This window comes from Puntigrus tetrazona, chromosome 16, assembly GCF_018831695.1.
Source record: "Puntigrus tetrazona isolate hp1 chromosome 16, ASM1883169v1, whole genome shotgun sequence".
Lineage (NCBI taxonomy): Eukaryota > Metazoa > Chordata > Actinopteri > Cypriniformes > Cyprinidae > Puntigrus > Puntigrus tetrazona.
In genome coordinates this window covers 14,455,135-14,472,947 of record NC_056714.1, presented here as the reverse complement: position 1 = coordinate 14,472,947, position 17,813 = coordinate 14,455,135, and the positions used below count along the sequence as shown (strand labels likewise).

Sequence of the window (17,813 nt, the reverse complement as noted above, 5' to 3'; positions counted from 1 at the left end):
TTCCTCTCATCATCACCGGTTTGCCTCAAGCACCAAATTAAAAAAACTAAACAAAAAAAGATTTTAAGTATTATGCAATGAAATAATACATAATACTGTATCTTGAACAAGTCTAAGCGGGTCTGCTGGTCTCAACTGGTCTTTTAACCTGGTCCCCCTTTTGAAAAAAAACAGCATATGCTGGTTAGGTATGTTTTGAAGCTGGGATTTTTGTTTGAGCTGGTTTAAGATGGTTCTTTGCTGGTTTATGCTGGTCTTAGCTGGTCATGTGCTGTTCCTAAGCTGGTTCGATCATCTTAAGACCAGCAAAGGGGACAGTATATAAACCAAGAAAAGACCAGAACGATCCAGCATGAACTGGCAAAGGACAAGATTACACCAACATCCCAGCTTCAAAATATATCTAATCATCGTGTACTGATTGGTCTGTTGACTGGTTTTAGAAAGGTTTCAGGCACCAGCTCAAGACAGCAAAGGCTAACAAACCATTTGGGTTGATTTAAGAAGGGTACAAGAAGAATTCAATATAAAACACAATACAACACAAGATAATGACATTAAATAAGAGTTAGAAAGTTTGTAATGGCAACATTTTAAGCTATCCTGTTTCTTCACACAGCTCCTATTCAGATACATTAAACTTCTAGAACTGCATTTATGTAAAGATTAATAATTATATTATAGATGTTTAATCTCAATCTCGTAAACAAATGTGATATAGTCTAAATGTCGTTATTTCTTTCCACACTTAGAAATCACTGTCTTTGATTCGCTGAGACTTCCTAAGGCGCTATAATTATCAAAACCACACGGAGGCGATGTGTATCCGCTCACTCTCGCGATCGCTCTGTGGCCACGCCCGTCCTTGAATCGCTCCGCCAATCAGAGAGCACGTTTCCATGTCGCAGCACGCTTGCTAGCGGAAGTAGCAGTGGCACCACAGTTGACACAAACAACCTCAGTCTTTATAAATAAGGTAAACGTATCGCTTTTTCCTGCACGTTTCGCCACGCGAAATGTAGTCGCATGTTAATATTAAACATTTAAGCATACTTGGCAAAATATGTAATGTTGCGTGTTTACGTAAGACCTTAATTTACCATTGCAAGGCCTAGCTGCTGGTGTGTTGATGTGCTTCTTACCGGGTGCTGAACGCTGAGCACGAGCTGACTGCTTTATTCTATTATTATTATTAATCAACACATATTGTTTTAGGCTCCAGTTAATAGCGTAAATTGACGGTTACGGTATGGATTCGTGTATTAAAATGTAGTAACTTTGTCGAGGAACACAATTAACACGATTGTTCTTGTTTTCAGGGACTAGTTATTCTACGTGCATGCGTGTTAGTTTTCATTTGTAGTCTCCTAAATAATCTCATTGTGTCAAGTGCATTTAAAGACTTCTCTTCTTGGCTGTCTCAGAGCTGTAATCTTCTAGTGCACCTGGCAGCCTTGTTTTAATCATCATGAAAGTGCATCATGCATAACTTCCCTGATAATGTAGTTATTTTTACCACGAGCCACCTGTCATATTAAATTCCTACATCAAAGTGTCGTCGAAAGCATACTGCTGTGGATCAACAGCAATTCAGCAAGCCTAATGAAACACGTTTATTGTACTTGAGTTATTGAGGCTTACGAGTGCAGGTTTAATAAGAACAGCTCTTGCATTTCATAAGTCTGAACATACTCCTCTTTATCTATGGAACTTGTTCTTTAGCTTTAGCTTTAAACACCCACCTCATGTTTTCAGAAGCTGGGATCTGGGTTGTTAAACTCTTTCTTTCTGTCAGATGGAGGTGGATCAGCTGCTGTCTCTCTCAGGTTCAGCTCTGGCTCAGGCCATCAGCTCTCTGTTGGAAACCCCAGGTCTCTATGTTTTCTCAGACATACTAGAACTGCCCAACGTCCGTGAGGTGAGTTTTTGTGCTGAAAAATCTATTTCAGTTTGACTCGATGACCTTACACCTGACATAAATGGCAGCGCTTGTGTTTTACATTTAATGTCAAGGCGATTAATCATCTGTCTAAGCACAGAGCTTATTTTGTTTTCCTTCTTGTCGTGTTTTGTCACGGTGTCTAAAACCAAATGTTTAATACATCCTATGCAAATGTGATTAGTGTAGTATACATGGCATGAGATCAGTCTAAATTCTGAAATGGTATTTTTATGGTTTGATTCACATTCAGAGTCAGGTAGCTATTCCAATTTTTTGTTGTTGTCGTTTTTATCCCATTCAGAGCATTCCATATTTTTGAGGTCGGATATTTATATTACATTATAAATTAAATAGAAATGTTGTAATATAAGCTACTACCATATACATTTTGTGTTTTGTGGTTTTGAAAGAATTCTCTCATTCACACTAAGGCTGCATTTATATGATCAAAATAAAAACATTATAAAATATTTGCACATTTTAAAATGTTTTCTATGTTAAGACATAATCTAAATTATCCTGATGACGGCTGAATTTTCATCAGCCTTTACTACAGTCTTCAGTGTCACATGATCCTTCAGAAATCATTTCAATATGCTTAATTACTACTTAAAAACATTTCTCATTGTCAGTGTTAAGTCATGCTGCTTCATATTTTATAAATATAAAATCTTCAGTCATTTTGTTCATTTTAAAGTGTCTTTGCCAAATAAAAGTATGGACTCCAGACTTTTTAACATAACACACATATTTATTACATTATATATTATTATACTAATATTTATTTGTTAGGAGTGATGTAATAAATAACATATCGTCAACATTAGTGCATTACACGCACGTTTCTCCGCCACGTATTGCGCAGAGATCCTGGAGTACTGGAGTACCGCACCGCCGCTCCTACAGAACCCAGCTAAAGTGTTTACCTGCTCAACACAAAACACTTCAACACTTCGTCATATCAATCATTGTCTGCACCTCTCTTTCCCTCTCGCTAGCTGGAGACGGGTCCCCACGCTCCAGTGTACCGGCTTCTCAATCTTTTTGCGTATGGAACCTACTGCGACTATAAAGGTAACCATGACAACAAATGATCTGACCAGATATTGGCCCCCTGAGGCGGCAGGTTCATTCCCTGTTCTGACTCAGAATGAGACTGTATATGCTGCCCTTTGCCTTGCTAAATAAGTTAACTCCTGTGAGGGGGAAGCACGAGTCTCTGGCCCATGTTCAGTTGCAGATTTTACCAGAGCTATAATGTAATCAGTTGTTTTCCTCCCGGCTGTGTGGATGCTTCTAATGTATGTTAATTTAATGTATGTCTGCCATTTAGAGAGGGCAGCCTCACTTCCTGAACTCACACCCGCCCAGAAGAACAAACTCCGTCACCTGTCAATCATCAGCCTGGCCTCTAATCTAAAGGTAGTGATTCATCCGTTCTCGACTGAGGCTTTATTAGCACTGTTTTTAATGAGTTCCGGTATGATCAGCACACAGCTGTTAACAATATGGGCTATTAGCGTTATTGACTGCATGATTGTCGAAACCAATATTCTCTTATCAAGACTTTGTAATATCACTAGAACAAATGAGAAGTTTTAACTTACCCCAGAGCATACAATTCATAAGAAGCAAAGCTAAAATGTAAAAGACCTCTTTCTCTGGATAGTGTCTGCCGTATTCACTACTGCTCCAGCAGTTAGAGCTGAAGAATGTGCGTGAGCTGGAAGACCTGCTGATCGAGGCCGTTTACAGCGACATTATCCACGGGAAACTGGACCAGAGGAACCAGCAGGTCGAGGTAGATTGCAGTATAGGTCGAGACCTCGGCCCCAACGAATTACCCAACATTGCCAATACGCTGCAGGAGTGGTAAGCTTGTGTTTGTGTCGGTGTTCTGTGATGGATTCTGTTGCTGATGTAAAAAGGAAAATGCCTTGCTGGCGGTATGAAATATTCTGTGTGTTTGTCTCTCCCAGGTGTGCCGGCTGTGAAGCAGTTCTGTGTGGCATTGAGGAGCAGGTGTCAAGAGCCAATCAATACAGAGAAAGCCAACTGAAGGTCAAAGTTCAAGTCGAAACAGAGGTTTGTTTGTTTGTTTGTAAATCTTTATCCATCCTAAGTGACGCACAGTTTGAGACAATGCCTGTGATGAAGAAAGAAAAAGTATTCGAGAGAGTTTGACGTGTTTTAATATGATATTATTAATTTGATGTAAAGTTAAAAAGTTATTTTTTTAATTTTCATTACATTTTGTATATGTGTGTGTGTATATATATATATATATATATATATATATATATATATATATGTGCCTCTATATCTATAGATAGATATAAATATATATTTTATATAAATAATAAAAAGGGTGCCAAACTACTTTGAAAACTATGAAAATCATTCTTTTGAAGCTTTTTTTTCCCTTCATTGTGATTTCAGGACAGTTGCATCACCCTGACTTTTTTTTTTTTTTTTTGCTTTGAGCCCCAGGAATATCAAAATGAATGTCAACTCAAGAATCTAAAGCATGTTAATCACTGAAGAAGTATATTCAAGTCATTTTGTGTATGATTTCCAAACCAAAAAAAGCCGTTTATGTGATTAAATGCTATATTAAATATTTTAGGTATATAAAGTCTACGTTCCTAATAGATGGTGTTTAGGGAGTTTGTGATCAGACTGCAGTTAAAGTTGCAGGGGTCATGACACAGATTTTTCTTTGTTGTTTTAATGTTCCTTAAGGTTAATAAGGTAACGTTAATGAATTATTTTGCATAAACAGTCACCTGTTAAGCAACTGAACGCCAGTAGATGGGGCCTATGGAGCAATGATGTATAGCTATTCTTCACCGTCTTGTTCTGGCAGTAGTCATATGAAAATATATTTGCCTGTATGACGTTACAAATCTCCCAATATCTAAACCAAAAAAATTGGAGCTTGATTAAATAAATGCCTTGTTTATAATGAGTGGCCTTTAAAACATTTTTACACAAAATTAGATCAGTATCCAAATTATCATATTTATTGATCATGTTATTTTAAGTGTTTACTTTTACTATATTTATTTTTATAGTAGCCAATATAGAGTACACCATTTTAATATAGCACTTTGAGCATAGCCTCTTTCCACGGTATGTATAGAGAGTTCCTTTTTATTTTACTTTGATAGCTCCAGGGTTTAATGACAAGTTTTTTTCTCACCTCTTTATTTAGGTATCAAACCTGCAAAAAACCCTCAAGGCAAGTTCAGCTTCCCCATCTTCTGGCCCCGCCCCTGCTGGAGCAGCATCCAATCAAGATGCAGACCAGCCAGCTGAGCCAAGAGACCCTGCCTCCTCTCAGGAACCGCGGCAACCCGGAAAAAAGAGCTCAAAAGTCAAAGGGTAAATAAACTGCATTTTAGGGTTTACTGTTTCAAAATCCCTTCCGTTGAATTTCTATAATGTACAATAACTCTAGCGGTTTATATTAAAAACACATTTGCAGTTTTTGCGATATTAAAACTACCCATAAATCATGCATCACAGGGAGTTAATATTTACTAATGGCATTTTTAAGCACATAGAATATGATTTATGTGTATTTGTGTGCCCCGTTTCGATGGGCTTATGTACTGCTTCCTGCCTTTAGTTAAGTGTGATGTATAAGAAATCACCCACAGGCTTATAGTCCTAATTAAGCCTCAGTGAGTTTAAAATTGTCTCTGTCCTGGTTTGGAAATCTCATGTCAGGATGTGCTCTGGAAAGAGAGGGGCTTTTGATCACCACTGCTTTTTCTTTGTCACTGAAGAATGTCAGTTAAGAAGATGTATAATTTATTCAGGGCTGATCTGACACAGATTAATCTGAGTCCAAGGCTTTAAAGGAATCTCAGTGGAGACTCGTCATTAACATTTTAGGACTACTCCTTGTCCGTGTGGGAAGCTGCTGCAAATTTTCCAATAATAATTATGCAATTATTCAAATATGATTAGGAAAATACATTACAGACAAGCTACATGTTAAGATCATTCTCGTTTGCGGCATAATGAAATTAATTTAGACTCGTATCTTTTTCAGGCATGCGAAATTAGCATAAATAGGGGCAGATATTTCAAGAAATAGTTCACCCAAAAAGGTTATCCAAGATGTAGACGAGTTTGTTTTTCTTTGGAACTGATTTGAAGAAAGTTAGCATTACCGTGACTTGCTCGCCAACGGATCTCTGCAGTGAATGGGTGCCGTCAGAATGAGAGTCCAAACAGATGATTTCAATAAATTGGTTTACATGACTCCGGTCCATCAATTGACGGCCTGTGAAGTCAAAAGATGCGTGTTTGTAAGAAATATTCTCTCAGTAAAGAGTTTTAACTTAAATTGTGACTGGGCCAAAATCCCAGTCCATACCAGATGAGACCTTTTACTGGAGAAAGCAAAATGTTTAGAGGACTCATTAAATGTTAAAAACTCTAAATAGCCTGGTTTTCAATTCAGTTTTTACGCTGTTTAGTTATTGACAAAGAGAATTTGCGTAAAAAATCCTTGCAAATTTTTTTTCCCATACAACTGGCCTTTTGCCGATAAAATGTGTTAAAAAAAAAAGTTTTGATGTATGCCAAAAAAAATTGCCCTTGAGCCGTTTCCATACATTATTTCACCTATTGCACAAATTATATGCAAGTAGCCTGTTCTTCAACCATTTGAAACAAAAAAAAAACCTTTATTATAGCCTATTATTAAATTGTGTGGGCCTAAAAATATTTAGGTTTTTATAAGCTGCTTTCTTATAGACTATTTAGATACTTCATCATCAACCAATAGGCTATTCAAACGCAGGTGCTGTATTATTAATATTAAAGTTTCTTATTAACTTTTATTAGACTGTATTGGAAATAGGAATGTTAATTTGGTTATTTTACTTCTAACCGACAACCGACGTGACTCATTAAAAATATCTTAATTTGTTTCCGGGGATTAGGTTTATACGAGCAAAAAGCTGCATAAACATCAGATTGTGAGGATTCACATGGTCACATCACGCGCAAAGCTTGTGCGAACTGAAAAAAATACATAATAAAGCTATAGGCTATATAAAAGAAATAAATAGGCTCATATGCCAAATATATTTTTTACTAAATAAATAAATTAACAAAACAAAAGAAAAAAACAGTGTAATAAGTAGCAGCCTATATGCAGAATTTGTTCATTTTTGATGCGCTCTTGAGAAAGCTCACCCAAATTGTTTTTATTGTGAATGTACATAAAATAAATGTTTAGAATAATCGAGTATTTTAAGATGTTTCCACTTTTGTAAGGGGAAAAAATCAGTTAATAATTACACATTACTAACATGACAACTTTTATCTTCAGAACAAAATTAGGCCATTGTCTTAACTTTCAGCATATAGAGAGCAACATCAAATGAAGATATGTGTGTTTGAGAGGTAACTCATCTTTTTATTACCATATATAACATTTTAGATAATAATATGATAAATATGATTTCATGTGCTCTTGAACTATACTCTACAGAGAAACAGTGCTTTGACTCAAGCAACACCATGAATACAGATGCTGTTTATAGGCTAATTATGCCATGCTTATTTGCATTAAAGCCCCTTTTCTCGACAAATGAGAAATTTGAATGATAAATGGCATTTCCATCAGCTATCTGCAAACATTTTGATGCCCTTTTTCGCATTGAAAAAAAAAAAAAAAAAACCTTGGATGAAAATCTGGTTAATGATAGATGTGTTTCTTACAAACGTAGAGATTTTTGCATTGTTAGATTTAATCATAATCATATGGATGATTATTCATATTATTGGGATTATGATAATGTTTGGACTTTCTGAGGCACCCATTCACTGCAGAGGATCCATTGGTGAGCAATTGATGGTAATGCTAAAGTTCTCCAAATTTGCTCCAGTAAAGAAACAAGCTCCTCTACATTGGATAGCCCAAGGGTGAGAAAAAATTCTGGAAATTTTCATTTTTGGGTGAACTAATCCTTCAGACTTAAAATATGCACCATTTATAGCCACAAGGAAAATCATTATAATATCATATTCTCACCGAGCAGTTCTTTCTCTCTGCTTTTTTCAGGCTTCGTGGGAGTGGAAAGATTTGGTCAAAGTCAAATTGATCGCGATCCCCGAGTTCAATCTTCAGTTACCCGCTCACAGACAGATACATTGTGGACTGCTTTCTTGGATAGACAGATAAATAAACCTTTTACCACTTCTCAGACAAAAATCTGCCATCACAGTCTAATACGACTTTTACACAAGGCTGGGTGCGTGTTTATGTACGTGTGTGCTGCAAATGTCATTTAATTTGACTCATACTCCTTTTCTTTTTCGTGTTTGTTTTTTTTGTTCGTTATTAAATCTGGATGTAAATTGATGAAGCCAATGAATAAATGATATCCATCTGTCACCCTGTGTAGTCTCTGGCTTTCATGTTTCCTTTCCTCTAATGTTAAGTGCTGCTAAATGTTTCGTCTCAATGGGGGCATGTCTGTTAAGAGGTCATGGCATTAATTAGCCACACTTTAATGTTGGTGCCCTGAAATAACATCCTGGTTTCCTCTCTTCCTCTCAGCACATACGCTCTTTCCCACCACTGTGTAATGTGAAATGCCCTTTATCCAGCCATAAAGTCTGACTAAAGCAATGTTTCTCTCTGTGTCCTGCATAATGGTCTGTAATGGCAGCGATTAACTTGTGGTAGCCACTTAGAAATGAGGAGAACAATAAAAAGCAGAGAGCGATGATCTACTTTTACATTAACCCCTGCCTCCTCTCTCTTTCTCGCTGCAGAAATCCATCCACCTCAAAATCCCTGATCCTTTTCTTTTTACGCACACACCCTCTTCTGTTTCTCTCTATAAATAGTGGTGTTAATTTCAGTCGGTGTGACTGAGGTTCACTGTTTCTCAGTCTCTCAGCTCTGAGCAGATGGGAGCTGTGAACTCTTGCGGCTTACGTAGAGCGCGTGTGTATCTGAAGTGAACGTGTGAAGCATCTTTGTGTCCTGGTGTTTTGTTGCCGCGCGATGGCTAATGAGTGTTCGCGGTGTCCCTTTGGCCTGGCTGTTTGGCGTGCGTGATTGCATGAGTCACTCTCGTATAGGAAGTCCTTTCAAACATCACACCAAAGAAACGCGCTTTAAAACGCCAGAGATGGCTTTTTATTGACTTCATAGTACATTAAATCACATATTTAAGGCAGTGCTACATAAATGATGTGAAACCTCTAAACATATCTCACATGGTGTAGCTTCTTGTGCATGATGTGAAAAATTACAAGAGAATTCGATCTGATGTGCCCATGAACACATTAGTTTCATTTTCCGCTCACTTTATATATATATATATATATATATATATGTTGTTGTTTTTTTTTCATGAGTTACATAATTATTTAAGAGGGAATGATTATGATTTTCGTGGAAAAAATCAGCTTCAAGTTTAAAATGACAATGTATCAATATGTTAAACCGACCATCTCAATAAATGTACATATGGTGAATAATTGTTTTTACAAAAAAAACAAAACAAAGGGCTTTAAAATGAAATGTAAATCAAATATACGAACTTGCTCTTCCTCTGAAACAACACCACACAGGCTGTAGAAAGCAGTGTCGGTCAAAATCCCATTCAATTTCTCCATAAGGGAACAGGTTTTTAATGCTAACTTTATATACTATCAAGGACAGACCTACTGTGAGCTACGAGGTTGTTATAGATTTCTGCTGAAGCACTCAACCTTGCATTATTGAGACTTGTTTTTTGGTGAAATCGAAATTACTCATGATTCTTACAGAGAAATATCCAATAATCAGAGAATCGTGATGAGCAAATAGTGCCAGAAGAACACTTCACCACCTGCACATTACCATGAAGCACTGCCAAAAATGAATTAGAGTCACTCTCCCTAAACTCTCAAATGACTTAAATATCTGTGTAATATGCATATTTTGCGATACAATATCACTTCTGTATATAATCAACATCTTTAAATCAATGGTTTTGTATATGCGTTATTTATAATTGTTTCATTCGCATTGCATAATAAAAGTATAGTCTTGCGTTTTCGTCTGGTTTTCAAATACTTTTTTTTGCTTCAAATAAAAGTTTGTAATGTTGGGAAATCTCATTGGGAAAAAAGAATGGGAAAAATACTTTAAAACGAAGCCCACTTATAAAGTGGGCGTGCACTGTTGCGATATTTATTGGATAACGTTCACCACTGATTAGCCAATTAGCTATCCACACACTGATTTTGCACATTTGCATTTAGTCCTCGTCCTTTAAAACGTCCTTCCTTAAATTTTTCCTATTGAATAACCACTTCCATTATCAAATTAGTGAAAATACAGAAGTAAAACTGGTAGCAACACTGACTTCAGGACAGATTTGTCTAAAACCCCCAAACCCTCCTGATAGTTGCGTTTCATAAACAAGAAACCCCAAGCTGCCTCGCTAGCCACGAGTTGTTAGCGTAGCGATACATCAAACAAACTTGTGTGCAGTGTTTTTTAATTGCTTCTTTTTTTTTCAAACTAAATGCTATGGAAGCGCCTAGCTTATTTTTAACCACGTCTTCATACATGTCCTTAATTGTGCTTTTCATAAACTTAACATGAAAACAACACGCACGCACACACGCCAGTCACATGTGGTGAGTGCTAGCTCTCCGCTAACCAAAAAAAGGCTCCCGAGAAGAGCTATATGGCCATGATTTAGAAGTATAAAGCTAATAAGAAGCATAACACCACGCTCGGAATAGAATTACGTAGGTTTCACGAACACCTCAACAGATGTTGAGTCAGATTTACGAAACGTCCATCTGATAATTAGTGTAAATTATAAGGTAACACTGCAGAGGTGTTTCCAGATATCAGCTGACGTCATTGCAGTCCGCTGTTGCCATGGAGCCATATGAAACAAAACACTATAAACAAATGATGGGAATTATATTTAACTCTTCAAAATAACTGCAGTCATTCATTAAGCTCAAATAAATGCTACACCAAGTGCGATAAAGGCAGCGGTAGGCGGCTGTAACCTTTGTATGCGTGTGAGAGAGGCTACTGCAAGCATGTCACGCCGGTTACTAAATTAATGACTACATACATCACAGCTTATTCCAGGATCAGAAGCTAATGATTGTTTTTATGGTAGAGGACATAGCATTCCCGGAGCCCTTGTGAATGGCTGCGTTGAGCTAATGAGAATAATACTGTACAAACGGCACTGGAAGAAAGAGGTACAGCCAGAAACGAGGAGCCACTGGACCACAAAACCTCACGGTCTCCATCAGAGTGTCCAAACAGATGCATTCATCCATGTGTCTATCTACATGTTATGTACATTCGCATGGCCTGCCCACGTGTTCTCACCAACGGCCACACCAAAGTCTGTGTCGCGCCCGCGGGATTTGATTATCGTGCTCGGAACAGTCAGCTCTTCAAAGATTGACCACTGGTATCCTGCAGCGTGGAGTAAAGAGATGAAGAAAGAGACGGCAAATTAAATTAATAAGAGTCTCACTCTATTATCGACTGTGAGATTAATTCTGAAAAGCACAGAGCAGCGGGAAGGGGTCTGATTTCATGGATGGCACGCTCGCTTTTGCTCTCTGCGTCTCTCCTGTTAAAATATTCACAACAATTGAGGAAAAACCTCCACAACAACGCCTAACTGGCTGTTTTGTATTGCAAGACATACCACTGATCTAACAGCATTACATACTGATGTGCACGCGTAGCATCAGCCATACATGCAAGGTGTCTGCATTTTTTTAATTTAGATAAGATATGCATTTCGTTAATTGAACACATTTTAAATGAATGCGCATTTCCTAAAAGAGTCTGATCGATTTTGTAACAGAACAAAGACAAAATATTTAAGTAGTGAGGTTTAAACCTCATCAGCACATTCAGATGAATGAACAGTAATCACTAAATATATATAAAAAAGTATATTTTGCATCACTAAATGAGTTACAAGAACATTACTATCGAAAAAAATAAGTATTATAAAATTGTATATTTACTGTATTTATTTACATATATCTAACCATTAAAACACCTAAATGAATTTATTTAAAATTGAGTGTGTGATAACTGTGTATGATATATATATATATATATATATATATATATATATATATATATATAAATTAATATTTATTGATATATTTATACAGCCTACTTATATAACCAACAATACATGCAGGAAATAAAGTAAAATCGAGTTCAAGTTCAAATACTGTACATTTTCCACTTAGCTTTTCATGCCATGAAGGAAAAGGCTTAACATAAATTGTAATTAGATTTTTGCAACAATATATAAATTAGTGCTGCATAAGCAATGATTAATTGCATCCAAAATTAAAAGAAATTTTGTGTACATAGTATATGCGTGTGTACTGTGTATATTTATGTCGTATATTTGAAGACACATACAGTATATATATATATATATATATATATATATATATATATATATATATATATATATATATATATATATATATATATATAACAGTAATATATTTATTTATTTTGGATGCGATAAATTGCTGCCTGGCACTAAAATACATAATACACAGCTATGTTAAATAGGCCTGTATACATAATTTACAGTCTTTTTTCAACAGATTACCAATATTCTAAACATTCTTTTTTGATATTTAGAATGCTTTTAAATAAAGATCCACAGACACCCTGACTTTTAAACGAACAAATCAGTCATTTAGTAAACTATAGCCCCTAGTTGTGTTTATTTATTTGTTGGGAACATGTTCTCTTATTTATGCTGTTCCCTTTGACACGGCTTAGCGGTCTTGTTATCTCTGGCGTTTTCTTCCACACGCGCGCGCGCACACACACGCGAACACACAAAGAACTTAAACCAGTCTTGGCACCCTGTCCCACAGGCTTACAGGCACAAGCACGCTACCTCTCTCTGTCGGGGAAGGATGGAGTGCTGTGCAGAGTCTGCCTGCTGTCCTCCTGAGCTATGGAGCGAGGGATGGCGAGGGAGAGAGGCGGAGGGCGCTGGGAGAGACTGCGGTCGTAACTGAATGAAAGGGGGAGAGAGAGAGAGAGAGAGAGAGAGAGAGAGAGAGAGAGAGAGAGAGAGAGAGAGAGAGAGAGAGATTAGGACAACAGCCAGGCAACGAATCGAGAATACAGACGCTAAAGAAGGTGAGAAAGAGGCATGGAAAGAGAGATTAAACAGTATAACGGGAGAGAAGGCAAACACTTCAGTGACACTGACGAGAAGTTCATTCACTCGCTGGCTTAATTTAATAGACCGCCTTCAGCGAAAGAAAAAAAAAACGGAGCGGGGGAAATTAAAGCGCGCGAAAGAGAAAGAGAAAGAGAGGGAGAGAGAGAGAGAGAGAGAGAGAGAGAGAGAGAGAGAGAGAGAGAGAGAGAGAGAGAGAGAGAGACGCTGAAATATTCAGTTAAAATCATATTTGTCCAACAACCATGAGGAAGACAAAGTGTCGCAGACACGGTGCGACGTCCCGTTTAATATTAATACCCCACACCGACTCGCACTTATCTTCCGTGACTCAGGAGTGAGTTTACTCCACCTGCTCTGATGGGATGACGGACGGAGGGCTGGGGGTTGTTAAATGAGTGAGAGGATGTCTGTCAAGGCGAGTGTGTGAAATGCAGAGATTAATTGCGGAGATGTAGCTTGCCTGTGCAATAAAATCGCCCTCGGCTCGCTCAAATGAACGTCGGTCTGATCTTCTACGTGAGCGGCGGCCTCGCATTAACATAAACCTGTCGGGAGTTCGCGACGTGACAGTTTTAATCCTCTCTATCGATCTTACAAACAAGCTCGCAAACATTCCCATAATGTCTGATTTGTGGTATCTGCACCGTTGCTTTTGCGGCGACATAAAAACGATGTGATTGGTTGAAGCAATCCGACCGTTATGATAAAACGTAACTATTTTACGAGTTGGCGCGTTCGTGTATGAATTTGTGATTCCTACAGAAACAATCCCCTCTTAGGGCGTAGGATTATAGGTCGACCCCTAAAGCCGAATGTGTACTTGTCTGCGAATTTTAGGGTGATTCTGAGGCCCTGAGGGGGAAGAGGGGCCCAAATGCTAAATTTATAGAGATAGATGCCTGCTGGCCCATGTAGTTTTCATCAGCACAGTATACTGGTGTATAATAACACATGTGTGAGTAATTGAACACGTCTATCCACACTAATGGCCAATAGAATACGCTTTGGATGGTTTGCACGCTCAGTCGTGCATGAAATTGAGTCAACTGTGGACTAATAAGTATACCTGGGACTAAATCCTAACTACTAGTTTAGGTTCCAGAAAGTTTCCAGTGTCCAACGTCTGCACTATTTCTCTCCAGAAGTTATAAAACGTCTTCAGTTAGAGTTGTGGGTATCTCCTAAGCCCCTCAACACAAGCACTTCTCATCATGGCTGTCTATCGTTGTTGTAGGCCTATAGTATGTATGTACGCATGTCGGTGGCCACATAAAGGATCATTTGAAAATAGAAAATTGGCCACCAATTTGTCAGAATAGTTAGGAATTGCCGTGAGTGTGTGTCGGCTGAAGAGTTTGAATCATTGCGATGAAAGTGAATTCAGCGAAGGGAAGGTTCTAGCGTAAACTAAGGCAGGTAGTAATAAATCACACTCATAACCTGTCACCCCTGTGTTTATAGTTACTCTCAGGATGATATGGGCCGTTCCTCAGCTCTCTATATCATTTTAATGATCATCTATGCGATCGAATGCTGCCGTCCGAGTAAATATAAATGCATTCCTGTGCCTGATGGCCCTCAACGCTCTGGGCTACATTTCTAATTAAACCAGCACAATAAAACACTGTAAGGTGTCCACACTGTTAGTGTCTGCAGAGTCAGAATATCCATAGATGCCATTTTTAACAGTTCTGCAGGGAAATCTTACTGAACAGAAGAATCCTCGACTGAAAGTTTGTGGAAATCTGTAGTGTGAACCCGTTATGACACACTGACTGTTCAGTCAGTCACACAAGAAAGCAAGCTGTCTCAGGGGATGTATGACAAAACCAAGCAGGCAGAGGAGTGGTGAAACGTCTCACCAGAGTTTAGCCGAGATGATGACCGCAGAGAGAATCAGCAGAGATGAGATCGTCACTGTCACATAAAACTGTGGGTCCACTGCAGAAAGAAATAGCACAGGAGAAGTATAATTAGACAAAGCGAGGGGACACTTTGAACAGACGTTTGAATTAAACCCATGTGATGTTAAATTCTACTTTGAATTGGAATGATAGGAAGAGGATGTGCGAAACTGCAATTCGAATTAATTAACTCGGTCACGCAACAGAAATAGGGCCGTAAAAACAATAGACATGGAAGGAGACGTCTCCCCTCCAAATGTGGGTTTTTAATGACGATTTTTTTTTATGTTTTCATATGGACCCACACAATCTTAAAGGTTTTACATCCTTGAAAGAAAATATATTTAGTTGGATTTTGTAAAATCTTTAAATAAATTTGCATTCTAGAAAATAAAACTCCTATCCTCATGGTTCATTAAAAATAAATAATTAAAATATTTGTATAACCAATATATATTTAAATAAACGTATATATATATATATATATATATATATATATATATATATATATATATATATATATATATATATATATATATATATATATATATATATATATATATGTATACACACACACATTTTATTTAAATATATATGAATGATTATACAAATATTTTAATTATTGAACTAGAGAGAATGCAATGGAAACCAATCTAATTAATTTGTTTTGTATAAATATGCATATATATGAAATATTAATTACATTTTAAACATCAAATAATAATATCACCTAATCCGAAAATATTATGTAGGCAGTTGTATGAAATCCATGCTTAAAAACCTACTTTAAATTAAAAATGCATTCCTCAAACAGTAGAGTAGTGCTTTTGATAAGTGTCTGCCAAATGCATAATTGTAAATTCTGGCCCATTTGCTACCTCGATTCAAATGAAAGAACTGAACTGGAATTTCAAAACTCATTCCCAGTTCGCTTCCAAATGGCCCACATGTCTATAAAAAAAGCAATTAAAGGAAACATTAAGATGTAGAAAAAGTGTGTGAAGAAAGACTTGCAACAAGGAGCAGTTACAGGAGAGAAGAGAGAGAGAGAAACGTGGGGGCGAAAAGGGTGGGCAGAGTGTCATAATCAGGTAAAATAGTATTGATTGGATTGATGCCTGCCTCCTGCTCAATGGGAGAGAAATCTAAGCTCTCCTCAAGCGCAGATTTTCTACTATGAGGAACCAGCATGAGCCCAGAGCCCTCTCTGCGATGCAGCTCTCAGATAAAGAACTCATTTCACGGATACCAACCTTCCTCAGTGTCCTGCTCTTCTGTCTCTATCTTGTCCCTCTCTCCCATAGTCGGGCGTTGTGTTTGATTGGCAGCCGCGCTTCGACGGTGCGACCAGTCCTCGGGCGTAGTCACCCTCAAACCCTCCGTCTCCAGACTGGACAGCAAGTGATGGGTTTCGTCCTCCAGGGGCTGCGTGGGACCCCAGTCCACTGCCCACAGCTGAGTGGTGCTGGCCTGCGCCGTGACTGGCATCTGCATTTCACCCAACTCCTCCCACTTCCTGTCATCTGTGTCACCGGTGGCAGTGCAAAAAATTACAGTGACCAGCAGGAAGCTCCAAAGAGGAATGAATCCAATGTGGGGAGAGATGGAGCTGGGGGGAAGGAGAGACAAAGCAACGAAAAGACGGAAGGAGGGATTGAAAAGGAAAAGCTAGAGATCGGAAAAAACACACAACTGAGAGGCGTGAATCGTGCACAGATGGAAAGAGACTTTAAGCAGAAGCTGATGCAACCCAACGGGCTGCAGGAAACTAACTGGTCAGATCTGAGAGCACAGTGCAACCAAAACAGTCTGTTCGGCACTCTCGGCTCTGCCTTACCATCGCTCCATCGCTTCAGCCTGTTCACTGACTCCTTGCCGCTCCGATCATCTCTTAAATGAGAATGACATAAAGAGAAGGATGAGAAGAGAAACAGAGCTGGAAGGGGGAGGGTTCAGTCTTGACACTGACTAAAAGACCATAAACAGATGGCTGTAGTGGAGAAATACCCTGCTGGCTCCGAGACAACACAAATAAACACACACACACATACACGACTGTAAGCATACACACTCATCCGGATCACATTTAGGAAGAACCGAAACCACAAGACCCACAATAAAACACACATGCGAACACACCTGTGGATGCCTTCCCCGTGTCAAGCCTTTTCCGAGCCGTCAAACCAAACTCAACATCTGTATCCAGATTTACGGCACACTTTCTGACTTCCAGGCAACACTCACAAATACACCTACACACACTTGGAAGCATGCAGATTCAAACTCTCAAGACAAGATATATCGGCTTGCGTGCCTACCTCATGCCACTGAAGAAGGGAGTGGGAGAGAGGCAGAGCGCCTGGAAGTGGGGAAAAGCATTGGTTGCCGTAGCGACAGAGACATGTAGAAATTGCGCGAGTGAGAAATAGAGTGCGGAAGAGGAAGGGAGAGAGAGAAAGCGAGAGAGAGAGAGTGAGGCAGAGGAGGGAGGGAGGAAAAGAGGATTGGAGGAAAGATTGAAATACTAATTATGCATCTTAACTGGTTCAAATTAAATAGGCAGCGAGAAGAAAATAAATGAATTTTGAAGGCGAAAATAGCCGGACGGAATAAAAGAAGCAGCTTATTAATATTCAGAAGACCAGCTGAAGTAAATAAAAAGTATTCAGACAGGACAAATGAAAAGAGGCAGCAGCAGGAAAATCAATATACATTAATGTAGCT

The 17,813-nt window shown here is 38.3% G+C and overlaps 2 protein-coding genes across 2 annotated transcripts; one reads left to right on the top strand and one right to left on the bottom strand.

The window, feature by feature from the left end:
* The first annotated feature begins 829 nt into the window (after positions 1 to 829).
* cops7a (COP9 constitutive photomorphogenic homolog subunit 7A) lies at positions 830 to 8,360 on the top strand. The gene is made up of 8 exons (XM_043261469.1): positions 830 to 976; positions 1,796 to 1,918; positions 2,941 to 3,016; positions 3,276 to 3,364; positions 3,612 to 3,814; positions 3,922 to 4,027; positions 5,157 to 5,326; positions 8,028 to 8,360. The coding sequence occupies exons 2-8, from the start codon at positions 1,796 to 1,798 to the stop codon at positions 8,065 to 8,067; spliced, it is 807 nt and encodes a 268-aa protein (XP_043117404.1). The 5' UTR covers positions 830 to 976; the 3' UTR covers positions 8,068 to 8,360.
* Positions 8,361 to 9,085: 725 nt separating this feature from the next.
* LOC122360665 (PILR alpha associated neural protein) lies at positions 9,086 to 17,549 on the bottom strand. Its single transcript, XM_043261470.1, has 6 exons — positions 17,408 to 17,549; positions 16,927 to 16,979; positions 16,343 to 16,612; positions 15,048 to 15,126; positions 12,892 to 13,011; positions 9,086 to 11,417 (listed from the first exon to the last, which is right to left on the bottom strand). The coding sequence occupies exons 1-6, from the start codon at positions 17,410 to 17,412 to the stop codon at positions 11,396 to 11,398; spliced, it is 549 nt and encodes a 182-aa protein (XP_043117405.1). The 5' UTR covers positions 17,413 to 17,549; the 3' UTR covers positions 9,086 to 11,395.
* Positions 17,550 to 17,813: the final 264 nt, after the last annotated feature.